The sequence below is a fragment of the Polypterus senegalus genome, chromosome 1 (genome assembly GCF_016835505.1).
Source record: "Polypterus senegalus isolate Bchr_013 chromosome 1, ASM1683550v1, whole genome shotgun sequence".
NCBI classification, from domain to species: Eukaryota; Metazoa; Chordata; class Cladistia; order Polypteriformes; family Polypteridae; genus Polypterus; species Polypterus senegalus.
The window spans coordinates 165,656,361-165,680,612 of record NC_053154.1 but is presented as its reverse complement, the minus strand read 5'-3'; the positions used below and the strand labels follow the sequence as shown (position 1 = coordinate 165,680,612).

Here is a 24,252-nt window from a genome sequence, read left to right as displayed (position 1 = left end):
ATATCTTTTCACAACAAAATGCTGCCTGTGGCAAATGTTTCTTGTCAACCTATAGTTTTTAACAATTGATCTTATTCATTTAAATTCCTGTTAGTCAAAGGAATTAGTAAATTAATGTCTTTCATAGGTTGAAGAGGTAGGTTTGTACTTTTTTTTTTTTAATCCCCAGTTGAAAGTGTGTGATCTTTTTTTTTCTCACAATCATGTGCTGAACTATTGATTTACATTTTAATAAATTATGGGGGAAGTTGCATAGAGCAAGTCATGGAATTTTCTTCTCATATTAGTAAAGCTTATTCCATCTAGGTATACATGAGGGATATTCTGTCTAGGAAATAGTAATTTAACTATAGTTATTGACTTCATGTTTTAGGATGTCTAAAGTTTGGAGTGTGACCAGTTGTCCTAGATTATCCAAAACTTGAACATTCTTCCGGAATGCTGTCAATTAGATTTTTATTTTCTTCTATTCTGTCAACTGGCCACACCTTTTTTATCTGGATTTTCTGTGTGGCATGGTTTACATTACATTTCTGAATTGTCTGAGCTAATTTTTGTGTGACATTTATGAATAAACTGTATTGAACTAAATGTTACCATTCAGAAGTTCTGAATAGCTTTTAATTGGATTTTTTCCTTCAAAACTGATAAATACAAGGCTGAATAAGTACAATAAGAGTTGTTGTAAATTGCAGTTTGGCAGGTATCAAAACATTAAATTGCAGCTATAAATCCACTCAATTTGAATATATATATTAAAAGTAAATTACGTGAAATGAACTTGTATTGCATTTTATGTAACATTTTTTTACCTCCTCGGAATAAGTTATTCCAGTTAAAAATGTATAGCTTATTCTGGTAGAATTGGTTGCAAGGCAGAATCCAAGTATGTATGGGGTGTCGATTCATTGCACAATCCACTTAAGCACACACCCATACTTGTAAAATGCTTCAGAGATGTCTGTTATCCAAAGCTACACATCTATGACATGTGAAGGGAAAGCTGGAGTACTTGGAGGAAAAAAACAGCTCTGCTGTCTCATGGCTCTAGCTTTCTTTTTTCCAAACCTGTGTTGTGGTTGCTGTCTGTGCAGAGTTGCAAGTTCAGTGGAAATATATCATGTACTGTATATATATCATCTGTGTAAAGGGCAAGAGATTTTTTTTAATAATTACTGTACATGAAAACTCTGCCCATCTCCTACTTGTAATGTATTGTACATGTCTGTTTAAAGCACAACAATTTGCTTGAAGAAAAAGTTAATCCACTTTTGCTATGTTCACATACAGTGGGACAGGAGGAAAGTATCAGTTTCCCCATGGGAAAATCCATACAAGTGCTCTTTAAAGTGTTAGTTCCTAGTAGGCCAATTAGAAGAAAAAATTGTTACCCGAGTTCTACAAATTGTGATGTCACATTGATCTTTCACCTAATTCAGTAATGTAAAAAATAATTTCCAAGTCAGCCAAAAAATATCTGTCTGTGATCAAATTGTATTTGAAAATGATGCAGTATATTCTTAATGTGTTTAAGTTTGCATCTTATTTCATGAAGGCAACAGAACTTATTTTTAACTCCTTTTCTGTGGCACAGGTAGGAAGTTAGTAGCGACCTCCTGTTTCTCCTAAAGCACCAACCAGAAATTCAGGTGAAATCGGCAGCGAGAGAAGGTGAGACATCACAAGTGGGATCTCCTCAAATTCCCAAATGCCTGTGAAAATGGGATTTGATGATAACGCCAGAGAGCTATATTTGTTTGTGTTTACATGTGCTATTTCAGATCTAGTTAAATGTTTTTCATGTGCCCTGATCTCATTATTGCATGAAGCATGGAAGGCAGTAATTGGAAAATTCCTACAAATTTGACCATGTTGTCTTTCAGATAACTTTAGTTGGGATTTCACTGGAAATGGTTACATCCTTAAAAATGTATACATGCAAAGATGGCATAACTGACTTTTTTTCAAGCATTTACCATAAGCTTGATAAAAATGCGTTGGAATGTTTATTTGTACAGTGATTATAAAGATAGAGTAATAGTCAGTGTTCCATTTGTGCTTATGTTTTCCTGAGCCTTCATGGTTCAGGTGTAATAATTTCTATTGGTAGAAATTCTTCATGTGTTTTGCCCATGATTTGCACTAAATACAGTAGCTATTTGAATTTTTCAAATTGGGCCTGAAGCAGTGACCCTTTCCTCTGGCATACTTTGGACCTAAACCTGATTCTTTTAGCTGTTGTGCACATGCAGACCAAGTTGTGTTATGTGTAAGTTCTTCATGTCTTCTATGTGTGCTAAGCTCATCATGGTGTTTTATTTATTCATTGTCATTTGATGCTAGAATGTTTGTTGTTACTTTCAAGAGAGTCCATTTTCTTAAACTACCAGAAATCCATTGTATCATTTTTTTTTTTCTTAAAATGAGATCAGAGTAATAGAATCCAAATTTGAAGTAATGCAGCATCTTAGAATAATTGGCTTTTTAGTATCTGTAAATTTTAGCAGTGAGGCAGCATGAAAAAGTAGTGCATTGTTTTAAGTTGAGCATCTTCTGTTTGTAAGGCAGTAATAATGCATGTAGTGTAAACATGTTTTTTTCTCTTACTGGCTCTAGTTTAGAAGGCACTAATATTTTGTGCATTTTCTTCTAAACAACCCTGGAATCTTCAGTATCATGAAAATGAGTAGTAAGATATTATGGCTATTTAATCTCCTCAGTATCTGTGATCTGCTGTCCAGGTCATTATGAAGGTTTATGTTTCTGAGACCATTTTGCAAACTTTTTATTTATTTTCTTTTCACAAGGCATAATACACATTTTTTTGTTTTGCTGTTGGGAAATACTGCTGCATTTGCAGCTCAAGTTAGTCTGCTTTGTGGTTAATGAGAGGAAGTGAAGTCACTTCTGGAGAGAGAAACAGCAGTTTGATTGCATTACTTGTGAAATGCTTGTTCTGTTTAGATATCAATGTACCAAATGCCATACTCTTCAATTAGATTCCATACTTAGTACAAAATGAGACAGCCTGATCAACTGAGCTTTCCTTATCTCTGTTTGATCCAACTTCAATTTTAAGCATACACATGTAAGTTAAAATGTTAAATATGAGCACAGTTGAAGTGTGTCAATGTTCTGGTTATTTAGTAGCATTTTCTGCCATTAAGTGTGCAGCATTTGATTTTGTATTTACCAGTAATCAGCGCCATCTACCTGGTCATAATTTTCTTAATCTTGTGCTGACTTTTCTCCTCTTTTTCTTATTTCAAATTTGGTCCTAATAGTATTGATATTTTGTTTTTATTGACAGGCATTCTTTCTCTCCCTCTTGTTTTTCTTGGGTGTCTTTTCCCTATCATGTCTGATAACGGAGAGCTGGAGGATAAGCCGCCTGCACCACCAGTTAGGATGAGTAGTGCCATATTCAGCTCAGGTGGGAAAGACCCCCTTTCTACCAACCACAGTTCTAAGCCTCTGCCTTCTGTACCAGAAGAGCGCAAACCCCGCAATAAAATCATCTCCATCTTCTCCACAGAAAAGGGTGAGTCAAACCATTAAGTTCCTATGAATTTTCATTTCCTAGTATGATTGTGGAAAACTGAGTTTGTAAGTTTTTGATTTTGCATAAGTTTTTGTTGTATTTGGTATTTGTTATACTGTATTAATCCCCAAGAGGAAATTGTCTTTTCATTATATGCAAGACTTAGGATTTTGTGGTGTATTTGTTTGGATTGGGGGATACTTGTTGAAGTATTATAGTTACTTCTGAGTAATGAAGTCTTCTCCAGAGTTGGTTTTTGTCCAAAGTGTTTGGGAATGTTGTGTTATGCTACATTTACAGCTATTCGGTTTTTTTTTTTCCATTATCACCAAATGGGGAAAAATGCCAATATAGTTATATAATGTTATGGGAACAAACATAACTAGACAAATTTCTGCAGCAGTGGCATGTGTGAGAACCTATTTCAAAGTGTGAAATTCCTATTCAGTCATCTTTCTATGCCTACTTTATTATTTTGTTTTTAAAAAATTCAGTAATTATTACTGGTTTATAATTTTAACAAGGTTTTATTTCATGGTGCACATGGAAAGAATATAAAAGATGAGTGAATAATTAAGTCTTTGCTTAAATGACTTGGTAGTTTGATTCAGCAATATAACATCTTGGTACCTGTTTAGGTTAATGAAGGGATCATGCTTCACATCTTTTTAATATAAACAAATCTATATATCATTGTTTGAGCTTTTAGAAATAGTCCTAAATGTTTTGAGCTTGTAAAAGGTAGAAGAACATGTATAAAAAGCAAAGGAGAAAGAAAGGTAATAATTGAGCAAACTTTGAAAATGTTTCTAACTTACAGTACAGTTGTTCTACTAGAAAATATTGATGAAAGGCTGGCACTGGTTGCTGACCTGACAAGATGCACTTAGGGCAGGGGTGTGTTGTTAAAAAGGTGGCACAACTAAATTATTCAATAATAATTGCAGTAAGTAATTAACATAATGTGAAGAATGTGTTTATATAAAAAAAAAGGCCTACAAATAAATTTTATTTCAAGTACAAAATAAGCATGCCCACAAAAATACGCATTTTTAATGCATTTGCTTTGAAGACCGAGGGGTTCTAAAGGCAGTGTCAGATTTATGTCTCAAAAAACATGCAGTGAGTTATAGATGGAAGGTATGATACTTTATAAAGACAGCAGTTGCTAAACCCTCACCACTGCTCAAACACTGGGGATGTCACCTTAGGTAATCACAGTGCATGACTAATTACTAAATGCTTCAGAGTCTTCGCATTGATTTTAAGTCATGTATTGCACAATGCAAGTAGCTCAGGTTTAGGGGAATTTTGGAATCCAGTTGATATAAGGAGCTCTAGAATAAGAACAAGAGCACCATGCAAAGTAAACAAACACAAACCATAATTTGTTTCAAGATTGGAATAATGCATTTTAGTAAATTAAAAGAAATCAGCTGCTTCAAGGAAAATTAATTCTTACATTTTTTTCATATTTCAGCTCTATAGCGATGTTTACTTGCATCTGGTAGTTGTGTGACTTTCATTTAGTGATTTTGATGTAATTGTCTTTTATTGCTTTATTATGGAGGAATAAAAAAGTGTAGTTGCCACATAAGTAACTTTAGAAATTTGACAAAACATAGTCTTGTGTGCAGATATACTATAATGCTCAGCAATAATTTTGAATTATAGATGTATATGTGAGCTTGTTAGGTCGATTATATTCTTGTTTCTAAAAATGTATTTTTTATTACTTTTAATCCAAGGTGGTAGGAAAAAGGAGAAAGAGCGTCCAGAGATTTCACCACCATCCGACTTTGAACACACCATTCATGTTGGTTTTGACTCTGTCACAGGGGAGTTTACTGTGAGTGTAAATTCTTGTCGTTTTCATGTATTCAGATATTTATGAAACAAAATAAGCAGTTAGTCACTGGTGTAAGCTGTATATAAGGAGTTTTTGCAAGAACAGTCCTTTCAGATCAGCAAATCTACTTGTTTTACGGTATATCAACCTGCTTCCTTATTTTCCATAAAGTTCTTAATGAGCAGTGGATATTTAAAATGGAAACTGGCATCTACTTGAGTTAGTCTCTGAATTTAAATTATTTCATCATGTCACTAATTGGCTTCCATTTGATTTAACTGAGAATGTGTAGCTTAGACCATACTTTCCTAGAATAAACTTATAGTAACTCTTTCTTAAACTTTAGTGCCTTTATGTTCTACATTTAATACACAGAACTACCCAAATTATTGATAATTTGGCTTCATAATTGCCTTTTACAGTTGAATCCTAATCGTCTTGACTTGCATGCCTTGCAGAGAATTGTAAAGTATACCTTAGCACCTTTTTATTCTTTTTAACTTTTTTGTGATTAGTGAGATATTTAAATGGGATGATCAATGCTGAGAACCTGCATTAAGAATGGAAAAGATAACTATTTAAGTAATGACAAGATTCTGTTTAGTTGAGAGTGTACCCATGGCATTCTGCTAGTATCCAGTACAGTCAAGTCATTTGTTTTGCATTACTCTGTATTCGCAGTTTCTTCACATATTGTGCTATTATCAAAATGTTGTAAAGATTACTATTCTAATAGGTTGTTTAACCAGACAATAGTCTGTACTAATGTACAATAAGTAGACAGTGTTTACTTTTATAATGAAATTCAATTTGAGGGTATGTTTAATTTACATAAAAGTGACATTTAAAATAAAGGTTACAGTGGTTATGGCTACGGTTTGAATAACACCAGTACAACTTAGTCTGTCTCCTTGTCTGACCACGATTGGAAGTTTGTACAGTGATGCCAAAATTCCAAATTTGATTTAGGGTATGCCGGAACAATGGGCACGACTGCTTCAAACGTCCAACATCACCAAATCTGAGCAAAAGAAAAATCCGCAGGCAGTCTTGGATGTTCTCAAATTCTATGATTCAACCACTGATACAGCAAAGCAGAAATACCTCAGCTTCTCAGCCTCAGGTAAGAGGCCATCTTTATGTTATCATTTGTATATCTCTTCTCCCTTTGGAAGGAAATTTGGCTGCACAGTGTCTGATTTATTCCAGAAAAAATCAATTTGTATTTGTAGTCTTCTGAAAATAATCATGTTAATGCAACTAAGAAAAGCTGTTCTAAAGCATTTTATTTTTAAAACTAATGCAATGTTAAAATAATTTACCTGATAACTACTTTGTACCTTTTTGCAGACAAAGATGGTTTCCCTTCAGGAGTTCAAGCAGTAAGTGTTCACTTTTAGTAATATTTTGAAATTGTTTAATTGTTAGTTTTTTGTTGTTTTTTTTAGCTTTTATTTCCAGTGAACTTGGCATCCTTGCCAGTATTGTTCATGTTGCCATTTCTAAATGGCAGGGCTCACTATCATATATCCCTTTCAGAGTAACCATGCTACAGATTTTCTAACGAAATATTTAGTCAAGTATGGATTTAAAAATAATAAATTCTGTGCTTAAAATTCATCTTGTTAACACTTGTATCAGAACTTTTTTCTAATTGGCTATTGTTTTTAGCCTACAAAGAAGGGGACTGAACAGTCTGCTATAAATGCTTTTAATGAGGAAGAGGATGATGATGAGGAAGCACCACCTCCTGTTGTAGCACCTCGGCCAGAGCATACCAAGTCTGTAAGTAATTTACAAAATTATATTTCCAGTGTTCTTATAACCAAATTCTTTATATATTTTTTTTAGTCCAAGTTAGGAAAGTTCCATTTGTCTTAAAAGTTTGATTTTTTTTAAATATCATGAACTAATATAGTTGAGAATGTTCAGTTAGAACTGTGAACATAGGTAGTGTCCTGAAAGTTGTGATCTAATTGAATTAATCTTTCTGGTCCATAATTTATTACCTTTTTGTTGTTTATCTGGGTGTACTTACTTGTACTTACTTGCTTGATTCTAACTTTCTGCAAATAGGTATACACACGCTCCGTCATTGACCCAACCCCTGCACCTGTTCCTCATAGTGATGGAGATGCTAAAGGAATTGACCGACAGAAGAAGAAGGCTAAAATGACTGATGAAGAGATCATGGAAAAATTGAGTATGGCCTTTTTATTCTCTCATATTTTTATCTAAATCAGGTGTTGCTTTGTACCACACAGTAACCAACTGAGAGAGTGTAAACTTCATTCTTTAAAGCACATAGCAGTGTCTGTTGTGCAAGTATTATTTAATTTTTTTCACACTTCATGGTTGGTTTGTGCTCTGACATGAACTGTCAACTGTGGGACATCATGTCCAGTCAACTGAATTTATCCAAACAAGTGAGCATAAGAGAGATATGTGCAGAAATGCTGAGATTGTTCCATACTTGTTTATGAGAGTTTAAAAATGGCAGGTCAAAAACATGATAGTGACAGACATTTTTACTGTAATGAACAAAAAAGTGCCTGTTATGGTAGAATTGTAGGGGGTGTTTGTAGCCAAACTATAAACATCCCTCTATAGAGTTTTTAACCGCATTCAAATATCTAAAGACAGAAAAAAAACTTGACATATATAAAATATATTTATTTGTTTGTTTGTTTGCTTATTTTTAGGAACTATAGTTAGTATTGGAGATCCTAAGAAGAAATATACCAGATATGAGAAGATTGGTCAGGGGTGAGTGCTGAATTTCACAAGTCGTCTTAAATTCTAGATGAATGTCAAGCAGTACATTCAAAAAAAAAAAAAAAAATCTGAGAGGACAGAAAACAAAAAATACAGTATTTAAAGTGAAATACTTTAATTTTGTTCAACCTTGATGTGAAAAAATTGATCAAATTATTTGTGCAAGGCTTAAAAAATGCAAAATTAGTAAAGTGATTATACAGTTGTGCTTGAAAGTTTGTGAACCTTTTAGAATTTTATATATTTCTGTATAAATATGTCCTAAAACATCATCAGATTTTCACTCAAGTCCTAAAAGTAGATAAAGAGAAACCAGTTAAACAAATAGACAAAAATATTACACTTGGTCATTTATCTATTGAGGAAAATGATCGAATCTATACTAATAAAAGGCAAATCCCTCACTGACTGACTCACTCACTCACTACTAATTCTCCAACTTCCCGTGTAGGTGGAAGGCTCAAATTTGGCAGGCTCATTCCTTACAGCTTACTTACAAAAGTTAGGCAGGTTTCATTTCGAAATACTACGCATAACGGTCATAACTGGAACCTACTTTCGTCCATATATACGGCCATAGCCTGCAGCTCGGTCGCCGTGTGAGGCGGAGTTGCGTCCTGCATCATCACGCCTCCCACGTAATTGAGTGCCTGCCCATATAAGGTAAATATTCGTGGGTGAAGGACTGTGCTTAGCATATTCATAAGTGCAGCTACTGCGGAAACCCTCTGATGCTGAACAAGCCGTTGTACATATATCAATAGGAAAGCAAGGTGTAAAGCTTATGTTTAAATTACGTTCATAGATGCGCTGCCGCTAAATATCCGCAGGCAAATACACAACTTAATACCGGGAATGCTTATTAAACATCTTGGATTCACGATTACCGATTTGGGTGGTGATCACTTTGATGAATGAAACCTGTTCCAAAAACGCATTACACAATTGAAAAGGCAGCAAAAGAATATGAAGCAAGTGACACATACAAGCATATTCATAAGTGCAGCTACTGCGGAAACAAAGCACGGTGTAAACCTTAAGTTCATAGACACGCTGCCGCTGGCGTTTGTCATGCCTACGACGAATACGATATTCGCAAGATACAAGTTTACTGAGAGGACGCAGGGTATAAATGAGACTCTTTCTTAACCCTCCGTGCGGGAACATTATCATAAGGCTTAACAATCTTATTGTTACACCTTGTACGTGCACCCAACCATCCTTATTACAGAGTCTTCCTTGCTTTACCGCTGGCTGCTTCTTTCCATTCACCTTCCTAGCTCTTTATTTAAACAGTTTTCCTTCTCACTTTTCCACTCCTTCGCTGTCTTCTCCCTTTTCGTTCAAAATACGCGCCTCCATGCCTTTTTACAGTCCGTTCCCCTTACATCACACCATGGTACGTTTAGCACAAGTTAATACCGGGAATGCCTGTTAAACATCTTACATTCACAAGTCGCGATTTGGGTAGTGAACACTTCGATGAATGAAACCTGTTATCTTTACAACGGTTGACAAACACGGAATGTAACTTCAAAACAACACGTCCTCCAAATACGAACCTGATTGAAAGAAATAATGATGATCAAATCCTTGATGACAGCAACACTCATAACAGTGATAAAATAATTACATTGACAATGAGGTTATGTTATTTTTAAAATGTTTCCTTTTCTTTTTCATAACTTCTTTAACACACTAATTCTCCTCTGCGAAACGCAGCTATTTTGCTAGTATTACATATTTGTGAGTGGCAAAAATATGTGAACCTCTAGGATTAGCAGTTAGTTTAAAGGTGAAGTTAGAGTCGGGTGTTTTCAATCAATGGGATGACAATCATGTGTGAGTGGGCACCCTGTGTTATTTAAAGAACAGGGATCTGTCAAAGTCTGCTCTTCACAACACGTTTGTGGAAGTGTATCATGGCATGAACAAAAGAGATTTCTGAGGACCTTAGAAAAAGAGTTGTTGATGCTCATCAGGCTGGAAAAGGTTACAAAACCATCTCTAAAGAGTTTGGACTCCACCAATCCACAGTCAGACAGATTGTGTACAAATGGAGGAAATTCAAGACCATTGTTACCCTCCCCAGGAGTGGTCGACCAACAAAGATTCACACCATAGTGAATCTTTCCAGGCATTTATCTCTATTCATCCCAGTGATTTACAGGAGTTCAGAATTCAACAGTTATGAGATATTTAACAGTAAAAACAAGAAAATTTGAAGTGTACTAATACTATTTATTATCCCCAAGAACATTTTGAAGTGTGTCTTGTTCCAGATTTAAATTTAATTGATTCAAAAGCTGTCAGAAAAGATTTTCATTGTGTATTTTGCTGACATTTTTGTTGAAATATTTCAAATAGTAAACATTTTAAATTAATCAAAATAGAGAAATATTTTATTAGTATACTGTGTTTTATAAATCATTTTTATTGGAAAAATATAAATTTTGCATTTTATTTGCTTTGCTATTGTTTTGATATTGGTACTGAGGTGCAAAAGCTGGTTTTAGTGGCAAAGTCAGCACTAGTACATATATATGTATTTGTGTTTATTATACACACACAAACACATACTGAGTGTTTAATAATGATGCTTAAGGCAGAGTACAGTACACTTTTGTAGCCCCACACCAATGAATGAATTACTAACTTTCAATTTAAGTTAAAGCATAAGCAGCTCTCACATGAGCTTATAATTTGAAACTCCACAAATTCCAACCCCTCAGAGTTTAAAAAAAAAAAAAAATGCATGAGACCTTGTAAAACATTAAATTAATATATTATTTGTTACATTTTACAGCATAGTTATATCTTGTTAATGGGAGAATAAAGTGTAAAGCACCTGCACAGATAGATTATAAACAAAACAGATGTGAATGTTGCATGAAGTGTGACTTTAAAAGTCAGTATTCCAAAGAGTGGAACTCTGTGAACACAACAGCTATTTACAGTGGTGTGAAAAACGATTTGCCCCTTTTCTGATTTCTTATTCTTTTGCATGTTTGTCACTGATTTCTTATTCTTTTGCATGTTTGTCACACAAAATGTTTCTGATCATCAAACGCATTTAACCATTAGTCAAATATAACACAAGTAAACACAAAATGCAGTTTTTAAATGATGGTTTTTATTATTCAGGGAGAAAAAAAATCCAAACCTACATGGCCCTGTGTGAAAAAGTAATTGCCCCTTGTTAAAAATAACCTAACTGTGGTGTATCACACCTGAGTTCAATTTCCGTAGCCACCCCCAGGCCTGATTACTGCCACACCTGTTTCAATCAATAAATCACTTAAATAGGAGCTGCCTGACACAGAGAAGTAGACCAAAAGCACCTCAAAAGCTAGACATCATGCCAAGATCCAAAGAAATTCAGGAACAAATGAGAACAGAAGTAATTGAGATCTATCAGTCTGGTAAAGGTTATAAAGCCATTTCTAAAGCTTTGGGACTCCAGCGAACCACAGTGAGAGCCATTATCCACAAATGGCAAAAACATGGAACAGTGGTGAACCTTCCCAGGAGTGGCCGGCCGACCAAAATTACCCCAAGAGCGCAGAGACGACTCATCCGAGAGGTCACAAAAGACCCCAGGACAACGTCTAAAGAACTGCAGGCCTCACGTGCCTCAATTAACGTCAGTGTTCACGACTCCACCATAAGAAAGAGACAGGGCAAAAACACCCTGCATGGCAGATTTCCAAGACGCAAACCACTGTTATGCAAAAAGGACATTAGGGCTTGTCTCAATTTTGCTAAGAAACATCTCCAAGATTGCCAAGACTTTTGGGAAAATACCTTGTGGACTGATGAGACAAAAGTTGAACTTTTTGGAAGGCAAATGTCCCGTTACGTCTGGCGTAAAAGGAACACAGCATTTCAGAAAAGAACATCATACCAACAGTAAAATATGGTGGTGGTAGTGTGATGGTCTGGGGTTGTTTTGCTGCTTCAGGACCTGGAAGGCTTGCTGTGATAGATGGAACCATGAATTCTGCTGTCTACCAAAAAAATCCTGAAGGAGAATGTCCGGCCATCTGTTCGTCAACTCAAGCTGAAGCGATCTTGGGTGCTGCAACAGGACAATGACCCAAAACACACCAGCAAATCCACCTCTGAATGGCTGAAGAAAAACAAAATGAAGACTTTGGAGTGGCCTAGTCAAAGTCCTGACCTGAATCCAATTGAGATGCTATGGCATGACCTTAAAAAGGCGGTTCATGCTAGAAAACCCTCAAATAAAGCTGAATTACAACAATTCTGCAAAGATGAGTGGGCCAAAATTCCTCCAGAGCGCTATAAAAGACTCATTGCAAGTTATCGCAAACACTATATTGCAGTTATTGCTGCTAAGAGTGGCCCAACCAGTTATTAGGTTCAGGGTGCAATTACTTTTTCACACAGGGCCATGTAGGTTTGGATTTTTTTTTTCTCCCTAAATAATAAAAACCATCATTTAAAAACTGCATTTTGTGTTTACTTGTGTTATATTTGACTAATGGTTAAATGTGTTTGATGATCAGAAACATTTTGTGTGACAAACATGCAAAAGAATAAGAAATCAGGAAGGGGGCAAATAGTTTTTCACACCACTGTACATGATGTAGCTAGGGCAATTCACAAGAGGAAGGAGCAGTGGACATTGACATTATGAACACTGGGAACGAATTTCATTTAATACATTTTTTAAAAACATCTTTATGAGAACATGCCTGATTTGTTTATGTATTGCTTATTGAAAAATAATTTCACTAAGTTTTGTGATTTTGCTTTAGAGCATCTGGTACAGTATTCACAGCCATTGATGTTGCTACTGGACAAGAGGTAAGCTTTCATTTTTAGTTTTACTTTAACTTTTTCACCAGTATAGATGTCAAGTTATACATATTTCTTATGTATGTTCTTTCAAATTTTTATCAATAGTTTTTAAATGCTATACAGGCAAAAGTTTGGCACATATCCAAAGAGAAAGGATAATATAGTATTTGTTTTGGATGGTACAAAGCAAATTTAATGTAAAACCTAAATTTTAGATGAATTGTGTGAAATGAATGTGTAAGAAAATTGTACAATAAAACCTATAGTTCTTTTAGAGCAAAACAAAAAAAAAATAGCTAGCTTCATTGATTAGCGGGATAATTTGCCTTTGGTTAAAATGTAGTTACAATGAAAATATGAAGCACTGTGGCTGTTTAGAATTTAGGGCAATACTCCCATGTTTTGATTTAAGAATTGCTCATTACTGTTGTATTTGATAACGCAGAAACTTTTTTATGTCAAAGGTTGCCATTAAACAAATAAACTTGCAAAAACAACCAAAGAAGGAGCTTATCATCAATGAGATTCTAGTCATGAAAGAACTGAAGAATCCAAACATAGTCAATTTTTTGGACAGGTACGGCAGTTGCACCAAAAGGTGTATTCAATTTTTGTTTATTGTTTTGGATTATGCATTCTGTGGTTTGTTGTTTAGAAATGCAAAGAAAACCATCAACAAATCTTAATTAATCTATGTACATATATGTGTATAATTTGAAATGTAACACTAGATGCACTGAATTCCTGTTAATATATTAGCTGATAGGAATATGCTGTCCTTAAATAAATGCACTTTTCACATTTTGGCTTTTTGTTGATTTTTGGGTGTTTACTAAATCCCCAAAGATCAGAGTAAGTTACCCGTTCTGGTTAAAAAACATACTAAACAATTTATATCTGAACTTAAATTAGACTTCTTGATGAAAACCTGGTAAAGTATGTTAATTATTCACTGGGTTTGGCCTGCGTTTTTATTTCATTGTTCTAACAATAATGAATGGGATTCTGATTTGGTGAAAGAATGAGAAATTCTTTGGGACGGGTTGGTTGTTTAGTCCTTACCCTTTCTGTGTTGTACAGTGTAGTCAGTCAAGAGTCCAAATTATAGGAGGTAGATTTATTTTTAAACACAGTTTTAACATATTTATTTGATTTTGTACATTATTATTTGTTGTAAAAACGATTACCTCATTCTATAAATATAATGCCTCTACTTTTTTGAAGATGCACACATGTACATCTAGAATGGGTCATCATTGTTTTGAAATGTTTATACAGTATAGGGTCTGCAGTGATGATCATCTTCATTTTTTGCTGAATTTAAGGATTTGATTTACACTCATCCACTGTTTAAATTGACTTAAAATGGCTAGTCTGTTAAATTGTAATTTATGATGCAATTAATTTCATATGCTACAGATGAGCGTCATTTACATACTGTACCAATGAAAGTTAATATCATGTTTCTGATTTATATCTCGTTATGTTAAAGAAATGCTTTATTAGTGCCATTACTGACACCTGTTGGATATTTTGCAAAAGTGAAAAACTGTTGTCGTGACAGTGGTGTGAGCAGTGATGCTGCATATTTTGGAGGCATGGTCAAACTTTGTTTATCTACACAAAGTATGCTAAGATTGCATTAGCATATATAAATTTTCATTTGTGTTTTGGCATTTGGTCATTTATATTCTTTTTACTTTGTATGTCTTCTCATGTTATATGATGATATCTGTATGTGGTTCTTTTTGATGAGATTTTAAAGCAGTTTAGTCTTGATGTTTTTGAATAAGATGATTGTTTTGCATAAAATACTGAGTATGCGGAGGCAGAACCTGAAGGCAATACATCAAAAGCAAATATAATTCCGGGGAAAATGCACCTGTAGATTTTTAAACTCATGTCAGACCTCATTTTTTTAATTGAGACATGGTTTTATTTATTCATTATTTGCAGTTTTCTTGTGGGTGATGAACTCTTTGTGGTAATGGAGTACCTAGCTGGAGGATCCCTAACAGATGTGGTGACAGAGACCTGCATGGATGAGGCTCAAATTGCTGCTGTGTGCAGAGAAGTAAGTGACAGTTCATGCTTATCCATTTCACTATACTTCAAGGGTTACAGTTAAAAATAAAGCTTTATGTTTGTTAGTTTCAATGCATTACTTAAACAAGTAAACAGACCTAAGTTTTCCCTTTTTTGTTTTTTCTAACCACCATAGTGTTTACAAGCTCTGGAGTTTCTGCATGCCAATCAGGTGATCCACAGAGACATAAAAAGCGACAATGTACTACTTGGGATGGATGGCTCTGTGAAGCTCAGTGAGTGTTTTAATGTTTTGATTTTACCATTTTTCTTGTCCATCTTTTGATATATTTATGTAACTACCTTTTTGGGCTGCCATATAACCCCCATTTTTTAATTGTCCTGCTTTAGTTTGTTTACATCTTTTGCTGTTACCACTTTGAATCAGTCTTCTCTGGCAATGAAAAAACTGCAGACAGTATTCATAGTATTTTTGAAAATTGTGGCTATTTTTGTTTGTATTCTTGATTCACACATGTAACAATAGTTTATTTGCACAATGTTGTGAAAAAAGTATTTTTATCTGTATGATTTTTAGGGCTTTAAATAGAAATACAGGCAGTCCCCGGGTTACATACGAGATAGGGACTGTAGGTTTGTGCTTAAGTTGAATTTGTATGTAAGTCAGAACAGGCACATTATTTTAATAAATTCTATTGTTGACCGACTGTAACCAAGCGCTCTGACAATGAATGATGGAGTTTCAACTCTTTCTGACCTGTTTATTATTTCTACTTTATTTCCAATGATGATGTTTTTTCTCTTCTTTACTATATCACCAGCACTTGCATCAGATTTGTGTTTCAGAGACATTCTAGAAGGGTAACGACAAAAGGTTAAGATGAGCTCTTCTGCACAGCACTGTACATGTTATCACAGCAGGAAGGCATTAGACATCAACACGTCTGATGTATAGGGTGGTAAAGATCTAATCATGCAATTTTTATTACGCTATAACTTAATTCAATTTATTACATAGAAAATCACCCGAAAAATCCCGTCCCATCGAGAAGTGTGCGAACTGACGACATGAAGAATCGTCTTTGCGCCACACTGGAATCATCCCTGCATGAATCAAAGTCATCCAGACGATCTGGATCTGCATAATTAGGCCTGGGCCACCCTGTACTGACAAGAGACAACTTCCTGCTATGTGCGTAACAGTATAAGCAGGCTTGCTATTGAGAATGAATGGGGGCAGCGAGGGGCGGTTCATCCCCAGCCCACCTCACAGTCACCTCCACTACAGTATACTGTCTGCCGCACCACCGCCCCCATTCAACATGCAACCATCCGAGACACACTACAATGCTAACTCCCGCCGCCCCGTTCACCCTCAGTGGCCTCCGTTCAGCCACAACTGAGTCACCGCTTGCAGCATTACCAGCTGCCCACCGAGAATGAACGGGCAGCCGTGTGTGGTGGGCGGGCAGTGAAACCGCTTGCCGTCGGGAGCCGCCCAAGGGACGCTACACTTCACAAGCAGCGAAATCGCCCCCCCTCCAGTCTCTGTCCAGCCACCGCTTGCAGCGTCCCCAGGCTGAGGATGACGGGGCCCTGTTTGTATGTCGTAGGTCGGATGTCCGTAACCTGGGGACTACCTGTACTTGGGAGAAATAAAAGCTACTCTTTTTTTTTTTTGCTGTTTTCATCCATAAGAAATAATGCAGTTTTAACTGCGAAAGGATTAATCAGAGAGATGAACTGGATAGGTTAATTTTAAAACTATGGTTAATAAAGATGACTGATGAATTGCATTCATTACAAATAGAGGCCAAAATTATACATTATTTCTATTATCAAAATGAAGATCTTCTGATAGACATCATGGAACAAGCAAAATGCAAGGAAATATTCTGAAAACGTTATTGCTGTCTGTGGAGAAGCATGCACAGCCAGTTCTGAATTTTTGGAGTTCCACTAAACCACAGATCAAGCCATACTGACTCTTGTCCAAGACTTTTTTTCTTTTCTTTTCTAAGACTACTCTTCCAGGAGTGGACATAAAGCTAAAATCATTCTGCGAGCAAGGCAAAATATTTTCTAGAAAATCACAAAAACACTAAATTCTGCATGCCACTTTCACTTTTGCAGAGATCAGTTTTCATAAAAAACATCCATCCTATTCATTTTTAAGCAAAAACCAACATTTTTGAAAAATGTTGTTTGGATATCATAACATGGCATTCAAAGACTTAATTATTTTATTTTATTTTTATTTTATTTTTTTTTTAAAAGGGGAAGCTTCTCTCCAGGAGAAGTGTACATTTGCCATTTCTCAAAGATATGGTGAACCTTTGATATTTTCCAGAAATGCCTCCCTACTTTTGTGTTCAAATTTTCACTTTCAGTTTTTAAAGGTAAAACCAGTAAATAGCTAGCCAAAAATAGAACATACATGCAAACTAGGAATGTTAGAATTGTTTTTCTAATTAACCTGCCTTAAAAATGTATACAGTCCAATCTTATTGATTATTTGATTAACTTATTTTGCATTGAGAAAATGTTATTATTCTATTCTATTGCAGTGCCTAATAAGACTTGCTTTTTATGACATGATTGCTTCATCTAAATGGACACAAGGACAGGATTTAAGAAACACATTAGATTGTTTTATATCTAAATGCTAAATTGAAGAGCAGCCTCGCAGTTAGGAGACCTGGGTTCGCTTCCCAGATCCTCCCTGTGTCGAGTTTGCATGTACTCCCCGTGTCTGCGTGGGTTTCCTCCGGGTGCTCCGGTTTCCTCCCACAGTCCAAAGACATGCAGGTTAGGTGCATTGGCGACTCTAAATTGTCCCTAGTGTGTTTGTGTGTGCACGCCCTGCGAGGTTTGCTTGTTTCCTGCCTTGTGCTCTGTGTTGGCTGGGATTGGCTCCAACAGACCCCTATGACCCTATAGTTAGGATATAGCAGGTGGGATAATGGATGGACGGGTGGATTATGTTTCTTAAAAAGTAAGAAAGATAAAGAGAGATATCAGATTACTGATCTCATCAACTATTACCAATGCCAAAAGCAAAGCCGATAATTAAAAATCAATTGATTCACCCCATTTCCCCACAGCAGTGCATTTCATGCTTGCTTTTTTTAGCCATGGATGCTATGGTAGCAGATATGTGAAATCTTTAGTTTAAACACAGTAATCTATGACAAGCTCAAAAAACAATAACAATCCTGTAAATTAAGGTTAGGTAGGCTGTTCCTTGAAATCACATGCCTTCATAAATTGTTAAACTTTCTACTTTTGATTGTTGAAACCAGTAGAGAGAGAGAGAGTCAGTTGGTAGTACCCTGTTGACAATGTTCTCTAAGGAGTCTGACTGTTCTGATTTGATGCCCGCCCTTGGTTAAGAATGATTCAGAGTTTTTTCTGTCAGCATACTGATGTACATGTACATTACTCAAAACAGGACAAACTTGGAACCTAGACTTGTTTACCAACATTCATCAGGTGGACAAAATAATTCTGTTGACGGAAGGTGAAGGTAGTTGCATTGTATTCCACTGACCTGCATGTATGAGAAAGGTTTGCACCTACAAAAACTGCATTTTTCTTTTGAGATTTTTTCAGGGATAAGTGTACACTTGTTTAAATATATATTTATCAATTAATAAATAATTAATTTGTTTACAGCTGATTTTGGCTTTTGTGCCCAAATAACTCCTGAACAGAGCAAACGCAGTACGATGGTTGGCACACCATACTGGATGGCACCAGAAGTTGTGACGCGGAAAGCTTATGGTCCTAAAGTGGACATATGGTCTTTGGGGATCATGGCCATTGAAATGGTTGAAGGCGAACCACCATACCTCAATGAAAATCCTCTAAGGGTAAGTTGATTCTAGCACTCACAGCATCCTTCAAAGAATTTAGATATTTCCCTTGTGATGCTTTGAGATTCAATTAAAAACAGGTCAACATTCTTAATTTTAGATATTTATTTATTATATATATATATATATATATATATATATATATATATATATATATATATATATATATATATATATATATATATATATATATATATATATATATACTGCTCAAAAATTAAAGGAACAGTTTGAAAACACATCAGATCTCAATGGGAAAAAGAAATCCTCCTGGATATTTATACTGATATAGACTGGGTAATGTGTTAGGAACGAAAGGATGCCACATTGTTTGTTTGATGGAAATGAAAATGATCAACCTACAGAGCCCTGAATTCAAAGACGCCCCAAAAATCAGAGTGAAAAAATTATGTGGCAGGCTAGTCCATTTTGCCAAAATTTAATTGCAGCAACTCAAAATTGTACGTAGCACTTTGTATGGCCCCTGTGTTCTTGTATACATGCCTGACAACATTGGTGCATGCTTCTAATGAGATGACAGATGGTGTTGTGGGGGATCTCCTCCCAGATCTGGACCAGGGCATTACTGAGCTCCTGGACAGTCTGAGGTGCAACCTGGTGGCATTGGATGGACCAAAACATAATGTCCCAGAGGTGTTCTATTGGATTTAGGTCAGGAAAGTGTGGTGGCCAGTCAATGGTATCAATTCCTTCATCCTCCAGGAACTGCCTGCATACTCTCACCACATGAGGCCAGGAATTGTCGTGCACCAGGAGCCACTGTACCAGCATAGGGTCTGACAATGGGTCCAAGGATTTCATCCTGATACTTAATGGCAGCCAAGGAGCCTTTGTCAAGCCTGTAGTGGTCTGTGTGACCCTCCATGGATATGCCTCCCCAGACAATCATTAACCCACCACCAAACTGCTCATGCTGAATGATGTTACAGGCAGCATAATGTTCTCCATGGCTTCTCCAGACCCTTTCACTTCTGTCACGTGCTCAGGGTGAACCTGCTCTCATCTGTAAAAAGCACAAGGCACCAGTGGTGCATCTGCCAATTCTGGTATTCTATGGCGAATGCCAATCGAGCTGCATGCTGCTGGGCAGTGAGCTCAGGGCCCATTAGAGGACATGGGGCCCTTGGGTCACCCTCATGAAGTCTTTCTGGTTGTTTGGTCAGAGACATTCACACCAGTGGCCTGCTAGAGGTCATTTTGTAGGGCTCTGGCAGTGCTCATCCTGTTCCTCCTTGCCCAAAGGAGCAGATACTGGTCCTGCTGATGGGTTATGGACCTTCTATGGCCCTCTCCAGCTCTCCTAGAGTAACTGCTTGTCTCCTAGAATATCCTCCATGCCCTTGAGACTTTGCAGGGAGACACAGCAAACCTTCTGGCAATGACACGTATTGATGTGCCATCCTGGAGAAGTTGGACTTCCTGTGCAACCTCTGTAGGGTCCAGGTATAGCCTCATGCTACCAGTAGTGACACTGACTGTAGCCAAATGCAAAACTAGTGAAGAAACAGTCAGAAAAGATGAGGAGGGAAAAATGTCAGTGGCCACCACTTGTTAAACCATTCCTGTTTTGGGGGTCATCAACACCACAGCAGCTGAAACTGATTAACAACCCCCTCTGCTACTGAACTGACCAGATTAATATCCCATAAGTTTCATTGACTTTAATTCTTTTGAGCAGTGTATGTGTGTATGTGTGCATTACTTTATATCACCATTCTCATCTTTTTCAAGTTTTATTAAACTAATACTGCTAACATCTACTAATAGATTATTTACCACCCACACAGGCTTTGTATCTTATTGCCACCAATGGAACACCAGAATTGCAGAATCCTGAGAAACTATCTCCTATTTTCCGGGATTTCCTTAATCGTTGCCTTGAAATGGATGTGGAGAAAAGAGGGAGTGGCAAAGAGCTTCTTCAGGTAAGGAAAGTAAATTTGGCGCAAAGTTTTATTTGTGATGTAATGCATGACTTGTCTGTGTCAGACCATGATCTTCCTTCGAGTGTAAAATAAATGGGGGAAATTGAGCCTTTAAGTCTCTCATTGATATTTTAGGAATGTAAATTAAGTTCTGTCATGTTTTTATACAATACATTTTTATCCACTGTTAAACCATAGTTCAGTTTCTATTGATTTTAGATGTATTTTTAATTGCATCCAGAGTGTCTGTAGGAAAAATTTGGTATGCATCTGTCTGGAGAAGGTAGGAGGTTACTTGGGTATAAGATCATTGACCATGCATGATGCTCAGCTCTCATCTTTGCCCTGTTTAAATCAACCCTTAGAGGCAGTCCTAAAGTCACTGCTCTTTTCTGCTGGATTCTCATACTCCTATATTCTAACTTGTCAGAATTACTTCAGAGAAATGCCTTGGATGTAAATACAACCTTTATGCATTTATAAATAATTATATTTAAGTTTTTAAAGGCAAAGTTCCATGGTGCTACAGTGCATTAAGTGTTTCTGCATGTTAAAGGGGTCTCACACTGTCTTCTTAGTAAAACTCTTTGCTTTTTGATTAAGAGTTACTCTTCTAGTGTCTTTCAAACATTTCATGCTTTGATGGCTCAGACAGTGGCAATAATTTTGTTTTGAATGTGTTGTGCACAGTCATCTTGAACAAGGAATGAAATGTGTAATTATCAAATGAGAGAAAGAAGTCCTATTATCCTAAAATAAATTTGATCAGCTGCCAGGCAAAGAACATTTTTTAGTTTGTGTTCTTTATGTAAAATTATGATATTCTAGCACGGTACATATACTTGCCTCATTTTTTTAAGTAATAAAAAAAAAAAGTCAGCCACTTGCGAATTGAAAATATGAACAGTCTAATACTAGTCTTTCCCCAGTCAGTAATACATCTGTTCTTCGTAGTCTTAATCCAAGAGAAATATAAGTGAATGTGCACAAGAAGCTGTCTGATAAGAATTTCAGTTTCTTAGACACAATAATCTTGATCAGTAATTTATAATATAGTGCTTCTCACAACCTACAACAATCCTGACAAAAAAAAGTACCAACGAGTAAGGTAAAATCACAGACTTAAATTGCACCCCTACTTTTAATGCTCAACTTGTATATAGGCATTGTCTTAAGACAATGTCACATCAGAACTGCCAACTGCAGCGGCTGATCTTATCACTGGGCCATGTTAGTTTACATGACTGAAATATCGCTGAACATGTCACATGCCATCAGTGATTAACTTCCAGCAGAGTCTAGCTCATCCCTCCTTGTGACAGCCAATAACACATTGCATGATGGAGTTGTTGCTGTATGAAGTGTTAACGGGTACGGTAAGTTGAACTGTGGTCTTGGCTCTTTTTTCTTTTTCTCTTTCTCTCATAGTACATAAGACATACAACATCAGACAGACAAGACCTCCTTTCTGTTTGTGATGCCCAAAACACCCGCCCACCTTATTCCTCATACCTGCATTCTATACTTCTAAATGAGCATTCGTTGGTTGTCAGCTGTCGTGCATACACAGCCTGCCCCTACCTTCTAAATACATACAGGTTTGATTTTGTCAGGGAGAGTCGTGGACTAGATGGAGTAAGGTACTAGATCTATTACATTACACAAGAGTCATTACAGGAGCACTGCCTCCTTCTCGCTATGATAATAATATAAATGAAGGCTACAACTGACAAGCGATAAACTTGTCCAATATGACATGGCCTTTACTTGTCATTGCTAAGTAAACTGTGTTGCAAATGAATAAGGGGAAAAGAGTAACTCTTCAAATCCTTTTCTTGATGTTTGAAAGTAACATTCACAGAGAACCTCAGTACAGTGTTGTTACCTTGATCTCTCTCTCTCTCTGAACATCGCTTTATTTATTTATTTATTTATTTATTTCTATAGTGTATTTAGAAGAAACATCATACTCTCTGGGTGGCATAGTGGATAACTCTTGTCACTTCACAGATCCAGCATACTGGGTTTCAGTTCATTGCCTGATAGTTGTCTGTGTAGTATTTACATGTTTTTTTCCCATGTGTGCATGGGTTTTCCTTTCACAGCCCCAGAAATGTTTGGTTATGTTAATTGGTGATTCTAAATTGGCCCAGTTCTAGTATGTGTATCAGTGGGCCTTGCAATAGACTTGGTGTGCTGTTCAGGCCTGTTTTATGCCATGGGCCCTGCACAGCTGGGATAGCTGTGACCTCCTGTGGCACTGAATTGGAATAAACATGTTTCAGTATTTTATGTTTATACTGTAAATGATTATTGCTGCATTCTAAATTTATATTTACTGTAACTCCAAAATTGTCCGTAAAATAACTGGTCTGTACCCAGGTAGCTCAGAGTAAATTCACATCCCCAGAAGTAACTTTCTTCTTTTTCATTTTTTTTTTTCAGCATCCATTCTTAAAACTGGCAAAGCCTTTATCTAGCCTGACACCACTCATCCTTGCAGCAAAAGAAGCAATGAAAAGTAATCGCTAGAATCAACATGGCCTTCCAAGAGGCACAAGCCCAGAGAACACCATCTCTAACCTTAGATGGCCATCTACCCCACTTCTCTGCAAACAGATTGGTGTCACTGTAGCAGGGGAAGAAAAAAGACTGAGGGGTGTCACTTGTGGACTTGATAATCCGTTACTGTTCTGTGATATTTTTTCCTTTCCTTTTCTGTTCAACCTAGGCACCTTCATGTATTTCACCTCTTAATTTTCTTTTGATACGCCCACCCTGTCTGCCACTAAAAATTAGGAAACAAGTGGCGGTTTTTCAAATCTACTGGTCTTGAAGGAGTTGCAGCAAATGTGCTACAACTGAAATTGTTCTTCTCTGTTCTAGTATCTTGTCCTTTACTCCTCTTTTGCTTCCTCTCCCTTTAATGAAATAGAGCAAAAAGAAACAAATTTACTGTAAAGGGTGAACTTTTTCTTTCTAATTCACTGGGACTTGGGAGACTAAACTCCCAGTTTTTTAATTGTTTTGTATATTATGTACTTAAAAAGGAAACTGCAGTCTAGAAATCAGGTCATCTTGAGTAGTTGTTTTATATAAATATATGTATATGTAAACTTTTTTAACTAACAACTTTGACATCTTGATGGTTTAGAATTTTTTATCTGCAGTTTTAAGGAGAGTTTAAACAAAGTATCACTGTATTTGAGTTCTGTAAGATTAACTCCCAGATTTTTTTAAATAAATGTTTTGTTTCTGAAAAAAAGAATTAAAAACTTATGCATTTGTGGTTTTTCCTTCATCTTATGACTTTATCTTTTTACCTTTTTATCTCTATTTTTCTCTATTTCACTGATCACTTCTACCACTTTCTTTTAATCTTTGTATCAGTATACT

General features: G+C 36.2%; 1 protein-coding gene across 4 annotated transcripts in view; it reads left to right on the top strand.

Moving 5' to 3' along the window:
• The window catches only part of LOC120534503 (serine/threonine-protein kinase PAK 2), a 37,232-nt gene extending 13,341 nt beyond the window's left edge, over positions 1 to 23,891 (top strand). For 3 of the 4 annotated variants that reach the window (XM_039762122.1, XM_039762109.1, XM_039762116.1), the window contains exons 2-16: positions 1,595 to 1,671; positions 3,311 to 3,541; positions 5,290 to 5,390; positions 6,360 to 6,513; positions 6,741 to 6,772; positions 7,062 to 7,175; positions 7,467 to 7,593; positions 8,093 to 8,156; positions 12,947 to 12,995; positions 13,454 to 13,566; positions 14,946 to 15,063; positions 15,211 to 15,310; positions 18,711 to 18,907; positions 20,719 to 20,856; positions 23,302 to 23,891. In XM_039762122.1, coding sequence (XP_039618056.1) covers positions 3,358 to 3,541; positions 5,290 to 5,390; positions 6,360 to 6,513; positions 6,741 to 6,772; positions 7,062 to 7,175; positions 7,467 to 7,593; positions 8,093 to 8,156; positions 12,947 to 12,995; positions 13,454 to 13,566; positions 14,946 to 15,063; positions 15,211 to 15,310; positions 18,711 to 18,907; positions 20,719 to 20,856; positions 23,302 to 23,388 — 1,578 coding nt within the window. In that variant the 5' untranslated portion in view covers positions 1,595 to 1,671; positions 3,311 to 3,357 and the 3' untranslated portion in view covers positions 23,389 to 23,891. The remainder of the gene's footprint in view (positions 1 to 1,594; positions 1,672 to 3,310; positions 3,542 to 5,289; positions 5,391 to 6,359; positions 6,514 to 6,740; positions 6,773 to 7,061; positions 7,176 to 7,466; positions 7,594 to 8,092; positions 8,157 to 12,946; positions 12,996 to 13,453; positions 13,567 to 14,945; positions 15,064 to 15,210; positions 15,311 to 18,710; positions 18,908 to 20,718; positions 20,857 to 23,301) is intronic. The other variant, XM_039762126.1, reaches the window with a different exon arrangement.
• Positions 23,892 to 24,252: the final 361 nt, after the last annotated feature.